Source organism: Dipodomys spectabilis, unplaced genomic scaffold, assembly GCF_019054845.1.
Source record: "Dipodomys spectabilis isolate Male_0828 unplaced genomic scaffold, ASM1905484v1 ptg000003l, whole genome shotgun sequence".
NCBI lineage: Eukaryota > Metazoa > Chordata > Mammalia > Rodentia > Heteromyidae > Dipodomys > Dipodomys spectabilis.
This window is the reverse complement of record NW_024870680.1, coordinates 5,017,100-5,031,894: the sequence shown is the minus strand read 5'-3', so window position 1 is coordinate 5,031,894 and position 14,795 is coordinate 5,017,100. Positions and strand designations below refer to the sequence as shown.

The window sequence follows — 14,795 nt, the reverse complement described above, 5'->3', positions numbered from 1 at the left end:
CTGAAAATTATAAAAGAAGACACAAAATCACAGTGATGGAGCTCTTCTTAAGTATGAGAATGTAAGCTAAGCAACCAAAGAACCAGGAGCAATTTACAGGATTAGGAAAAGTGCCTGAAACGTATTTTGTGCTTGTGAAAATATCTTAAATATTACAGTGTTTGCTAAAACAAACTCAAGGTAAATGGCATTGAAACTGTATTACTGTACCTGATTAGAACTACAATTAAAACACAGGCAAAGTGGAAAATTATGGGATTTTTTTCCTCAGAATTCAATCAGCAAGGACAGAAAATTTGCATAATTTAGCCCCATCCAAAGCAGCTCTTTCCCTTTACAGCAAATTCCTGAAGTCCATTCCTGAATCATCTTCATGTTTTTTCTATACAGGTATCCTCTGCCTTTAAACACACAGAAAGAATACTGCCACTTGTACCAGGGTGAAAATCATCTGAGAACTTTACAAAGACTATTTTCTCCTATTTATATTGTTATTTTTCCATTTGTTGATTTATATTTACATATATATGTATATTCTCTGAGAATGCCATATTTTATTCATATATTTCCTTCTAAGTTTTGCTTTCTACTAACAAATTTTCATAAATTTACGTCAGTCAAAATGTGTGCTAGGGACCATGTTATTCCTTCTATGGGCCAAGTGCCTTCTGTGGGAACATATTATAAATCAGAAATTAGAGACATAACTAATATTCCATTAATGGTGAAGACCATTTTCACCCAAATCTAATGATATGTTGGTTAAGAAGCTATATGCATGCAATGATCAGTAATTCTATCTGACACATATTATTTGTAAATAAATGGCCACTGAGGAGCATTTTTAAATTAAAGGAATTCTATAAACATAGACAAAATTTGCATTGTGCCTAGATATATCATACATATAACACTCACCATACCACCACAGTAGTGTTCACAAATGTACATATGTGGTGTAGATCTGAGCATACAGGGTATACTGACAAATTTATTTAACATAGTGTACAGTAAAAATTTTCTTTTGCTATTGATGCTTCAAATCTGAATGCATAATACTGTTGACATCTAGCCTCAGGCCCTGACCAGAATTGTTATCATAAAGAAGTATCATTGAAGTGTGGCTTTACTTGGTGACATTTTAGACACAAAAGGAAAGTAGAGATTCATGTATTAATAATGGTTGAAAATGAAAGTAAACAATTTAGTAATCTCACATCCTCTAAATGAAAAAAAAACTCTATAAAACCTTATGAAAGACATAAAAGATGTAGACAAATATGTTCTTGTATAGGATCACTTAAAATAATTTAAATGTCCATCCATTATCCTAAAGCCATAAGGTTAATGTAATTTTAATGAGAATTGCAAAAATGTTGGACAGAACCAGTTCTAACATTCATAAGAAGAATAATTGTGGTAATTGCAGAGGAATTTTTAAGAGTAGATGAAGAACCTTTGTCCATTCAGACACTCAGATGCTACGTTAATTAAATGAGTGTGAGTAGAACATAGTTTAAAAGTAGATAACAACTCAATAGACAATAAATGTGACATCCTACTTTAGAGTGAAAAATATGGGGTAATCAGTAAAAATATTTTAGAGATGAATGATTATCTATTTGTTATTAAATAAAGTTAGATCCCCCTCTTTTAAAAATAAATTTCAGGCTGAGATCATGCCTGTGATCCTAATAGCTGAGAATGAAAGGATTACAGATCAAGGACATCCCAGGCAGAAAAGTTTTTGAGACTCCTTTCTCTACCTCTAATTGTATATAGCTGAATTCTTTCTTCATTTGAAGTAGTAGACTATGATTGGGAGCATTGCAATTCCAGGCCAGATTGCCTGGAGACTCCATCTCAGTGGAGGAAAGCTGGATATGGTGATATCCATGCTTATCATCTCAGCAATGACAGGATGGAGGGAAGTCCAAGCATGTGTCCAGGTGGGAAGCAAGACATTATAGGCGTTGGCGGCGGCGGCGGCGGCGGCAGCTGTGGAGGCCGAGTCCCCGAGTCCCCGTCCTGGCTTCGGCCTCTGACCCACCATGGTGACGCCCGCCGAGCTGCTGGTGCTCCTGGCCGCCCTCCTGGCCACGGCTTCGGGCTACTTCGTCAGCATCGACGCGCACGCCGAGGAGTGCTTCTTTGAGCGGGTCACCTCGGGCACCAAGATGGGCCTCATCTTCGAGGTGGCGGAGGGCGGCTTCCTGGACATCGACGTGGAGATCACAGGTCCTGATAATAAAGGCATTTATAAAGGAGATCGAGAGTCCAGTGGGAAGTACACGTTTGCTGCACACATGGATGGAACATACAAGTTTTGTTTCAGTAATAGGATGTCTACCATGACTCCAAAGATAGTGATGTTCACCATCGATATAGGAGAGGCTCCCAAAGGACAAGACATGGAGACAGAGGCTCACCAGAACAAGCTAGAAGAAATGATTAATGAGCTGGCTGTGGCGATGACAGCTGTAAAGCATGAACAGGAATACATGGAAGTCCGGGAAAGGATACACAGAGCCATAAACGATAACACAAACAGCAGAGTGGTCCTCTGGTCCTTCTTTGAAGCTCTCGTTCTAGTTGCCATGACACTGGGACAGATCTACTACCTGAAGAGATTTTTTGAGGTCCGGAGGGTTGTTTAAAGGCCTTTTCCTGGTGATCCAACTCAATTCACTTGTTTACCAACACCTTGGTCATAATAATGTCATTATTTTCTACATTTTCATTTTTTGATCTGTACATTTGCAGCTTATGTTCCTTTCTGATTAATAGGTATTGGGGGAGGGAATCTTTAGGCAGTTATAGCAGAAATTTGGCATTTGATTGGCATATGAGATTGCTTATTTGAAAGCTGCCTCTTGTCCTTTCAAAACTCAAACACTATAAATGAAATACAGGAGCACAGTCTTTCTATCTTTGCTTTGGTTTTCGAAATGAGATGTAGATTGTTGCGGTCCCACAAAGCCTGGCAGTCCTTCATTGAAATGACTGCACTGGTGAGATGCCCTCAGCCTCTGCTTCTCGTCAGGAGAGCGCAATCATAATGAGTCACTGTGTGAAGCAGCACCACTGAGTCTCGGCATTTTCTGCCCAGCCTCATGCTACCAGGATGGGTACTTGCATACTTTTTCTTGTGTTTTATTTAAATATGATAAACATTTCCCCCTTTATATTTTCCCCTTGAATCTTTGGACTGAATCACCTCCACTAAAGTTGACAGCAGTTAAAAACCGTTCTTTGGTTTCTGCCTAACCTTAAAGTCTCTATTACAGCTGGTTCTCTGGGGTTCTAGGTAAACGCCATCTGCCCTTCCTGTACTGGCACTTCCCTTTCTCCACTCTGGGCACATAGAAAGTAGGCATTTATGTAATTGGAAAAATCTGGATTTCTGATGTCAAAAGGTTAAAGACTCTTGGGTTTTCTTGCAGTGATATTTAGCCACTATTTTATTTTTGTCAGTGGTCTTTAGAGCCACTAACCAGGGCACTGAACATCAGTGTCAGCACTAGGGGTTTTGTCTGGTTTCTCCTGGGTCGTCTTGTTCTTTTATCTTTTCTTTTTCTTTTCTTTTTTTTTTTGGCACATGTGAATTTTGTTTTATGTAAACAAAGACTTTCTCTTGGTCTCTGATGATGGTTTGAAATTGAAAGGAGCATCTGCTTTTGGTGTGGAGCCAGCATCCAGGATTATGTTGGGACTGATGTATATTAGTTACTTGTACATTGTTTTTTTGGATCTTTGCAAGGGGAATACAAGTAACAAGTTTTATATAATTAATTTAAATTTGTTACAGGTTTTCATGTTTAGGACAGTTTTTCAACCTTGGGTGAATATACTTGCAACAGCTTATTGATAAGGTGACTGTTTCACCTTAGCACAGCTGTTGCATGGGTTTTTCTTTTTGTGTGTGTGAAAACACTTCAAAATTGAATTAAAAGTTGTAAATTGGTTGTGTATCTAATATGCCTCAGGTTCAGTAAATAAACAAATTCTTTTAAAAAAAAAAAAAAAAAGACATTATATAAAATATAACCAGAGAAAAGTAGGGCTACAAGCATGTTTCAATGTTAGAGTACCAGCCTAGTAAGTACAGGCCCTAAATTCACACCCCAGTACCATCTGCTAATTAATTAGTTTTAGGTAGTTTACTGGTATAAATATGATTAGGAGACTAAAATTTTAGAAGTAAACATTTGGAAATATTTTATAAACATAGTGGTAAAGACCTTCCTAAAAATATTTTAAAACCAGAAATGAAAAGGAAAAAATAACATTTACAAATCTGAATATAAAAGTTAACATTTCCTGAATTATAACTGAAAGGGAAAAAATGTTCTAAAATACATAATAATAAACTGGAAGAATATACTAAACTTATAATGACTGAAACTTCAAAAATATGAAGTCAGAAGTGGAGCTGTGGTCCAAATGGTAGAGCACTAGCCCTGAACATAAAAGCTCAGGGACAGTGTCTAGGCCAAGACTGGCACAAAATAAAACAAAACAACAAATAAAATATGATTTCATGAAAATTAATTAGAAAAAGACATGTTAGAAAAGAACAATTTAGAAAAAGAAAACATGAACATAATGGCAATAAGAAAATTTCAAATTTCAACTTCAATCATAAGCAAAATATATGAATTAAAATACAGAGATTATTTTCATATTTATGCCTGAGTATGAATTCAGATTGGGAGGAGCAGAGTTCAGGCCAGCCTAAGCAAAAATGTTCATATGATACCATCTCAACAGAAAGATGTGTGTGTAGTGGTACACATCTTTCATCAAACTATAGATAGTAAGAAAGTAGAAGAGGATCATGGTGTAGGCCATCCCAGGCAAAATATGTGACCTGATTTGAGAAACAGGCTGGAGTTGTGAGAGTTGTAACTCAAGTGATAGAGCACCTACATAGCAAGTGCAAAGCCCTTAGTTCAAACCACAATACTTAAAAAAAAAAAAAGAAAACTACTTTCACATTTAATAAAAATTAAAAACAAATTAAGAGCATCTAAGTTTCTGAGAAATGCATAACTATGAAAGCAACCAGAGTTTTGGTAGAAATATATATGTCAAAACTCATCTGGAAGGGCAGTCTGATAGTATCTTTTGAAATTTAAAAGTATCACACTCTCTCTGACCTTGGAGTTTTGCTCTGATAAACTGGCATCATTGAAATATTTGTCTGAGCACACAGCTGTAAATCTAAAGATGGTCAATATAATATTGTTTCTAATAAGGAAATATAAATATGAATGTTTAATAATAAAGAAATTGCTGAGCATAGTCTCTTTATTACAGAGTCACAGGAAACGGTCACCAAAGGATACCAGGGACTTTGAAAAATGTTCATGATGTATTTTAAATGAGTAAGGGATGTTTGAATGTTAGATTATTTGACATTTTTACTTTAATGTTTAACTAGAAGCAGTGGACTATAATAGAATTAGAAGGTACTAATCAATATTTTACTCTTCAAATCTATTAGAAGCAGAAAATATATTGCAAATACATTAGTATTTGCCAAAGGGTTTTAAAATGCTCTCGATGTGGGAGTTTAGTATATGAAGGTATACAGTAATTAGTTGTAATGAGTGTCAATTTGTTAGAGAAATAAAGATTTACTAGGGAAAAAATCCTAGTATAACTGTAATTCACAACCACTCAGGTTTTGAGAGGCCCAAGATGATTCTGGAATAACTTTACATTGAGATACACTATCTGTAAACTTCTAGTGCTAAGCCAGAATCCAGGTAATGTCTGTCAAAGTGAAAAATAACCTGAAAATGTACGAATCAGTTTCTAGTAACAACTGCAAAGCATGTCACGTATTTATGTTCCTTCTCTGGCAATTAGAAGATACAGACACAAACAGTATTTTAACCCTCAAGACATTTTATTACAGATGTTAAGAAGAAAATTGGCTATTAAAAATAAGGAGAATTTCCAAAATAAAATATACTTCTAAGATGCATATAACCCTAGCTACATAGAAGGCTGAGAATAGAAAAATTGTAGCTCAAAACCAGCCACACATGTGTAATCAATCCCTTTTCTCATCCATGAGTTAGGTGTGGTGGCACACACCTGTCATCCTATCCATAGAGAGGCTAAGATTGTGATTCTAGGTCAGCCTAGGCAGAAAAGTCTTTGAAACTCATTCTCCTTGGAAGAAGCTGGGTACAGTAGTGTTAACTCTGGGTATGGGGGAGGTGGGGATGGGGGTGGAGGGAGGCTCAGGGTCCAACTCCCAGGAAAGGAAGTGAAAAACTGTCTCAAAATCATCATTGCAAAAACTAAAACAAGAACAAGTACAGAGGCATAGACAACCTGCCTAGCAAACATGAGGCCCTGAATTCAAATCCCAATATTTCATCTACATACATATGTCTAAGTATGTAACTCAGGAGACTGAATGCTGAGTGCTAGAGTTAAGTTATGAACTAGACTCCTTCAATGGGTAAAACAACATGCTGGTAATTCCTATATTTTCATTTCATCCTTTATAAAGGCGCATTTATAAGTGACTCATAAGTGACTGTCTCTTACTTGATTTGATTTTGGAGATATTGTTATTTTTCTTAGGTTCACTGAGTTGGTAAGTAGAGCCTATTGGATTTTTTAAAATGTGTTTTGATATTATATTTCTGCTGACTGTTGACTCATTTATTTAGCTTACATATATCTTAGGTGTATTAATTTGACTTTTGGGGATTTATATCATGCAATTGTGTCATCTTAAGTTGATGCTGAACTTCTTACTATTTTATTACAAAGTTGTCATGGTTTGGATCTGGAATGCCCCCTACAGGCGTGAGTGTTAAGAAGTTTGCTCCACACTGTGGTGTTAGGAGGAGGTGGTGGAAATTTACAGAGATGAAACCCAGTGGGACATCCTCTAGTCATGTAGGACAAGGCCCCAAAGGGGATAGTGTGATTCCACCCCTTCCTGTTCTGCTCTCTCTATTGCTTCCAACCACAAAGTGAGCAATCTTTTCAGCTATGTGTTTCTGCCATGATATATCACCTTGTTATAGGACTAATAAAAGCAATGAGCCAGCTGACCACGGATGAAATCTCTAACACAGTAAGCGGAATATATCAATAATAGAAAATTGACTAACCCAAAAGCTATGCTTCTTATTACCATTATTGTAGTTTACTATGTTGCTTAAAATCTCCAAAAGAGTGCTAATAGTACTGTAGTGGCCAACTTTTTGTGTATTCTGATTTAATTCTTTTGCTCTAAAACTTCTGTTAATCATATTGTTTGCCATTGAATTTAGTATTTATCACCCTGAGAAAATTTCTTTTAATGTTACTTTAGATCATTTTTCTTAATTGGGAATGGCTTACTATCATCAAATGCTTACTTATAGAATCTACATAGTATGATATTTTTATTTTTTAATTATTTAAATAAAATAATCGTGAATATTGACTTTCCTGTAATGTTTAAATATCTTCATGTATGTGGAAAATTCTGGCATTTTAAAATATATTGCTAATTTTTATATATTTTTGATGGAGATGAATCTACCCTTTGTTTGCTTTTTCTTCCTAGCTTTCCCTGACTTACTAGGCTACAAATTGGTATTTATGAAACCTGTAGAAAACAAGATGGAAAGCTCATTTTTACAATACTCTAGGGGTAGCTTAAATAACAGAGAAATTATCTGTTCCTTAACAGTATTATGAGAATAACCTCTAAAACCACCTGTGAATGGCACCATGTGGAAATGAAGCTTCACTCCTTGAAATAACCAATGCATCAAAGGAAAAAAGAAAAAGAACACTATGATTTTTCAGAAATAAATACAAAGTATACATTTTCATATAAATGGGCAATGTTTTCACCATCTCTTCAATTTTGTATAGTGTTTAATAATTTTTCTCTACTAAAGAAAAACTTTGCAAAAGTTCATCAAAGCTAAATATACTATATTCAAATTTATTTTCACATAGAGCCGTGATGGCTTTTTAATTTTATTTCTCTTTTTTTTGGGGGGGGAGGGTCCGGTCATGGGGCTGAACTCTGGGCCTGGGTGCTGTCCCTCAGCTCTTCAGCTCAAGGCTAGCGCTCTACCACTTAAGCCACAGCGCCACTTCCGGCCTTTTTCTTTTTGCTTATGTGGTGCTGAGGAATCGAACCCAGGACCCCATGCATGCAAGGCAAGCGCTCTACCACTGAGCCACCTTCCCAGCCCCAATTTTATTTCTTTCACTTATTTTAATGTAATTATTTCATCATTGTTATTCCTACTATGTCATATTCTCAGATTTGCCATTGCTTCTCTATTTTATGCATTTATTTGCCAAAGCTTGGTTGAATTAATATTTTATGACATTTTCTCTCATCGATTTTCTTTTCTTTTCTTTTTTTAATTGAGAAAATATTGTACAGAGGGGTTACAATTATATAGGCAAGATATTGAGTATATTTCTTATCTAGCATTGTAGCCTCCTCCTTTGTTTCCCCTTCCCATCCTCCCCCCTCTCCCCCACCCAATCCTCCTCCCCCCCCATAATGGGTCCACCTGTATCCCTATTTATACAATTTGTTTTTTCCCTTCCCCTCCACAAATGTTATTTTCTTTTGCATTAGTATCCCTAAGTGCTGATCTTATTAATTTTTCTTTACTTTCTTTAGATTAATTTTTTTATTCTTTCTTAGCTTAATATTGCATTTTATTTTAAATAATAAAATGAGGATGTCTACAATATCTTCTGAACACAATTGTAGCTATACCAACACATTTCTATGATGTGTTCTGGTTTTCATTTATTTCAAGGTCATCAATTAAAGTTTTTGTTTCTTTATACCTAAGTGGCCACACCAAAGACCTATTTTATTTCTAAGTGGAAAGCCTCTTTGCTTATAGGTTCATTCTCTTTATTGTCTTGTTTGCTTTTATGCTTCCCCCTCCCTTGGCTTCAAAGTCATATTGATCAGATACTAATATTGCCTGTTCTGCACTTAGTTAGCTATATTGTTATTTGTCAAAACTTCTGTTGAGTAAACACATTGTTCTTAGTTTAGTTTACAGGCAGTGATTAAGTAACATTTATTTTTAGGGTACTCTAAGAGCTTATATTTTCATTTAGTACTCAATCTATTTATAATCACATGATTTTTAACTTTCTAAATATATTTACATTTATATATAAATATATAAGTATATTTATCTTTATCTTTATAATTATTTTCTTGTCAATTTTAATTCCTTGTTTCTGTTAGTCTCCTACAGTTTATTGTTATTCTTTTTTAATAATATGTAATCCTAGCACACAACGTTCAATGATAGCCTATGTTCCCTTTTTAAATACTCTGACTTAAATCTAAATCTTCTTTCATTCCCCTTACCACCAAACTATCACATCACTGGAACAATTAGGCATTGGTTTTCTACCTATATTTTACCTTCTGAGAAATGGTTGATACTAACCTTCTTGAAGTCACATATATTTTACCATCTGAGAAATATTTTAAATAAAGCGTAAAGTCACACATTTCTGAAAATCAAATGAAAATTTAGAAATGTTGTTTTGGAAATATCCTAAATTTATCAATGTTCAAGTAAAACCAACATTTATTACTGCTATTTAATTGCTCTCATTCCAACAACAATAGCCCATGATGCTACAGAACAACCTTCCAGATTTCCTTTTAATTTTGCAGTACATTACTCAGTTTTGTCGATTTTCTCTTGTTTACCTTAGTCTATGTACTGGAATATCTTCCTTTGACTATCCAAAAAGTCATCATAAATAATTTTACAAGGCCAATCCTGTAAATTCTAAAGTCTAATAAAGGATATTCATTTAAAATATCTTATTTGAGGATAAATATATGGCAAAATAAAGGAAGCAAACTTAAAGCAATCCTCAATATAGATATTCTATTTAGTTTATTGGAATAGGAGTATAGTTCTATTTTTTCTTCCTTTTAATATTAGGTAAGTGATAGGATATCTGTTCTATAATTTGGATGCATTTTATGGAGGCATGAAATTCTAATCCTCATCTCATTGTAATAACTATTAATGGTTACTTATTTAAGTGACAGAAAATAAATTCTAGCCCACCATCTCTAGTTTTAACCACCTATGCAGTTATGGTTAAGAGTAAGTTGAAAGAAAAGGAACTGAAAAGTGGGATAAAGTTTACATCATGTATAGCTTGCCAAATGAAGCTGTCAGAAGGAGGCAGCCTCTGCTAATGAATCCTACTAAGAAATGACTTGGATTCAGATGGTGGTAGAGAAGCATCAGTAGACAATTCTGTCTCTAACTCCTTGCAGGCTATTTCTAATGCCTTAAGAGCATCTGGCACCACATGCCCTACAAAGTATGCCAATAACTGAGAAGAGAAAGGTTTCTAAATTTCACAAATGGAAAGCGAATCATACCCATTCTTGCAAGATGTGAAAGAACAAAATAATGAAATACTATTTTTGTTTGTTTCCATATACCATGGTCTCAACAGGTAAACATTAACGGTGCTAAATGATATCATAAAATAAACAAAAGAGGTTATTGTTTTATTACTATGCAAAAAATCTAGCTCTTTTAAAATGTATTATTTTAATGAAGAAGACAAGCTTCCCATTAAAGATTTCTCATGACTACTGTACTCAATGTACAGTAGTCACCCACATGCAAAACTTTCTGCATCAGAAATAATGGTAGCACTACATTGATATGGACTCCTCCTTACATTTGTAGCCTTCCAGAAAAGTCCCATAAGTATCTGAGATAGTTAATGGCTAGAAAAATACAAATCTAAGCCTGATTTCCAATGTCTAAAACAAGACATTTTCAATTTTGCATTCTTACTAACAAACAATATTGCTGTGGGTTTCTTTGTCATTTCTATCTTCAGCTCCAATGGCAACTGAAGATTCTTACTTGTAGTAGGAAAATCCTCAGTCAGCTACACTCAGTCTCAATTGTTTGATCCTACCAAAGTAATTTAATCCCTAAGTCTCAGTTCCTAAATGTCAGAGAAATAAAGAGAAAAATACTATTTGAAAAATAGGGCCAATACCATTATAAATTGAAAACAATCTTCAATGAGCATCAAGTGTTCAACTGATGTATTAATTTCAGTTGAATATTAAAAATATTTTATTTCATTGTAAGGATTTCTTCTTTCAAATAATCAACATTTTATGGGGGTATGATATCCTCATACTTATTATATCGGAAGTTTTAGTGCTTGCAGGTTTAAGCTTAGCTGATATAAAGAAGTATGTACATACTATTCCATCTCAAAATCTAGGAGTGAGTTGAGTCCAGCAGTATCATCTTCAAAATTATGAAATATTTGTTTTCTTTGTGGACCTAGAGCCAGAAATGATTGTCTGAAATTGCTTTCTTTAGTGTTCTCAAGTCTTTATGCTAAAATAAAGTCTGGATCCTTATTAAAAATACAAATTGGGCAAATAATAAAGTAAACCAAGATGCAATACCAAGAGGAATGTAAAAATGAAAGAGGCCAAGACAGAAAGAAAGCAAGCCTTGACAGAATTCCTTAGGGGTTCATTCTCCAGTATAGGAAATTGCAACTTCTTAAGGAAATTTAAGTTCGACCTAGGTTTAACATGTAGGGAGTGGTGTCCAGGGAAAAGTTAAAAGAGCTGATAGAACAGCACTCTTGCCAGTCTAGAGCCTCCTCTCACTCTATTCAGCACCCTGTGGTTTTGCCTTTTGCTGAGATTTCAGTTTTGTGAGAGTGTTTATGTCCTTAAAGTTGTCAGTGCACTCTTACTTCCCAGCAAAAGCACAAAAACCTCTTACAGAATCCTTGATGACTTCCTTTTCTGATTATTCATTCATTTTCCTAGGTTTTCCATGAGTTTATATTTTTTATTATCATTGGGACCTACATTTGTCAGAACATCTGTATTTTTTATTAATAAGTTTTTTTATTGTGAAAATACCATACAGAAGGGTTACAATTACATGAGCAAGGAAACGAGTACATTTCTTATCAAGAATTGTTGCCTCCTCCTTTGTTTACCCTTACCATCCCTTCTCATCTCCCCCCACCCCTAAGTTGTAAAGTTTGTTTTTCAAGATAACATCTTGTACATCTCATTGTTGTAATGGGTCCACCTGTATCCTATTTAAACAATTTGTTTTTTTCCCTTCCCCTCCACAAATTATACCAACATCAAATACAGTGAAAAAACAGGGGTTGTACCATGGGAGAGGGACATACAAAGCAACCAAAAAAAATCATCTTATAAATATGTTAGAAACAATAGCAAGAAAGAAAAACCATTTGAGTCCTTATCTTGGAGTTCATTTCGACTAACATCAACTTATCTGACCATTTCTGCTTGTCTCAGACATATACTAGTTATTGCAAATAAGGTAAACCATAGGACCTATGTTTCTTTGGGCCTGGCTTATTTCACGTAATATAATTTTTTCCAAGTCTCCATTTCCTAACAAATGGGGCAATGTCATTCTTTCTGATGGAGGCATAGAATTCCGTTGTATATATGTACTACATTTTCTTGATCCATTCATTTAGAAGGGCATCTGGGTTGGTTCCATATCTTAGCTATAATGCTGCGATAAACAGTTGTGCTGGTAGCTTTAGTATGTTATTTATTTATTTGTCAGTTGTGGGGCCTGAACTTTGGCCTGGGCACTGTCCCTCAGCAACTCAGCTCAAGGCTAGTGCGCCACTTCTGGCTTTTTCTGCTTATGTGGTGCTGAGGAATCTAACCCAGGGCCTCTTGCATGAGAGGCAAGCACGCTACCACTGAGCCATCTTCCCAGCCCCAGAACATTTGTATTTGAATTAATGTAAAATTCTAGGCCACAAGCCAAAACATCAATCTCAATGCACCAGCAATGAAATAAATAACATCAAAAGGTTCTCCTTTTACATGACATTCTCTCTCTCTTTTTTTTTCTCCAGAAAACACAGAGGCTATTTCACAATGGTAATACCTCTAGTTCTTCCTGTAATCCTGGTGCTGTGGCTCTGTTTGATGTTTCCGCCAGAGGTAGCCAGACAACCATTTGACCTAACCTGTCTGGCCAGCTTGAATCCTGCTATTTCATCCTCTTGAAATCTGACAAATACATTCAGATTGTGACATTGGGCAGAAGATCAAGAGAGGAGGTCTGTCATTGACCCTTTGGAAATAGCACTATTTCTTTGCAAATAATACCAATCAACCAGCCCCCCTTAACCCTAAATGTAGAAATTCACATAGATGCACTCCCAGAAAAGCAGACAGGAGCTGCAAACCTTAACATGAACAGCATCATAAAATCTTTGGTTAGGCTTGATGAGGTCACTGACTTAGCTAAGACAATGCTAACAAGAAAAGAGTTGCCTTGATGGAAAGATGCGAAGGCTCCCCACTTCTTTTTGTGTATTTGACTTGTAAGTATATGTAGAGTTAATTACTTTAAATGCAGTCTTTCTACTGTATTACAGCTTTCTAAAATGTATTTTGAGGGAAAAGAAGGCTTCATAAGAAAATATTAGGTCTCTAAAGAAGAAATTTTCTATTTGTCTGACTTAAATTACTTAGTTTCAGTTTCCTTAGCTAAGACATGGAAGATAACAGTACCTGTCTCTAAATGGTGTTCCTTTGCCTACAGTATTCTCCATATGATATCTAGTAAGTGACTCTTTCATCTACTTCAAGGGCTTGTTTAAATGTTGCCTTCTAAGTACACTGTACTCAAAATTATACAAGGCACTTCTGAAGACTTTTCCCTTTGTTTGATAGACTCAGTTTATGTATTTTGCTTAATTTTTTGTGATCTGTCTGTTCAGTGCTATATCCTCAACACTAGGTAATGTCTAATGTATAGTCTTAACAAATACTGATAGAATTAGTTCATTAAGTAATATAAGAGAATCACAACATTGTGTCTCACACAGCGAACACTCATACATAAGCTATTGATATAATTATGAATACTATATCATTAACTGAATAAATCATAAATGTAAAAAATTGTATAAAGTTCTATTATATAGAATGTGTGGAGAAAAAACAAATGCCTGTAATAACCAGTAAGTTCATAAATGAAGTTATACAGTTTTCATTACATAAAACTAATAAATATTTCCATGCATCTATTATTCATTTATCTTTTTATTCAAAAGTATGTCATGCTTACTCTATGTACAGCATACTATATTACTTCTTTAGCTGAAAATTTGTTGAACTAACATTCTTTGATCTCTGTATAGCTTATATAACATAGGAGTTCTATTTTGGTCTCATTTTTTTGTTTTGATTGTCTACAAGGATCAGCAGTCTATCAAAGGTATCATGTTACTTCCTTTTCTGAGGAGGAAGTGCTGGCCAGCTATGAAGAATAGACATGTGAGACAGAACAAGAAAGAAGTATCAAGTGTCATGATGTCATAAGCTCTATGGGAAATTTTTGCTGTTAGTTCACAGAAGACTTACATGAGTATCTAGTATGTGGCAAACACTCAATGTCTTCATAAATGAATGGCTAAAGGCAGAATGGTGCACACCTACCACTTTGTTGGCCAACTGTTATCATCTCTTTACAGTTAGGAGCAAAGTTCTGTGTTGCCAGGAGTCAGCCTACCTGAATGATACTTTTAGTACAGTTCCTTGATACCACTATTTGCTGTTCCAATTTCACTCTATACATTCCAAAATATTTTTATTGCTAGGGTCTCCAGAATCTTGGAAAATGAATAAACTTTGTATATAGGCAGACTTTGATTTGAATTCAGTTTCTACCATTATATGACCATGAGAA

General features: G+C 35.0%; 2 protein-coding genes across 2 annotated transcripts in view; one reads left to right on the top strand and one right to left on the bottom strand.

The window, feature by feature from the left end:
- The window catches only part of Dlg2 (discs large MAGUK scaffold protein 2), a 2,085,086-nt gene that overhangs the window by 1,525,912 nt on the left and 544,379 nt on the right, over positions 1-14,795 (bottom strand). The window lies entirely within an intron of this gene.
- LOC122113542 (transmembrane emp24 domain-containing protein 2) lies at positions 1,982-4,016 on the top strand. The gene has a single exon (XM_042686556.1). It carries the CDS (start codon positions 2,052-2,054, stop codon positions 2,655-2,657), a length of 606 nt encoding a protein of 201 aa, XP_042542490.1. The 5' UTR covers positions 1,982-2,051; the 3' UTR covers positions 2,658-4,016.

What these genes read in the sequence shown, in the direction of transcription:
- LOC122113542 (XM_042686556.1), top strand. Translation starts at nt 2,052, where the DNA reads ATGGTGACGCCCGCCGAGCTGCTGGTGCTCCTGGCCGCCCTCCTGGCC.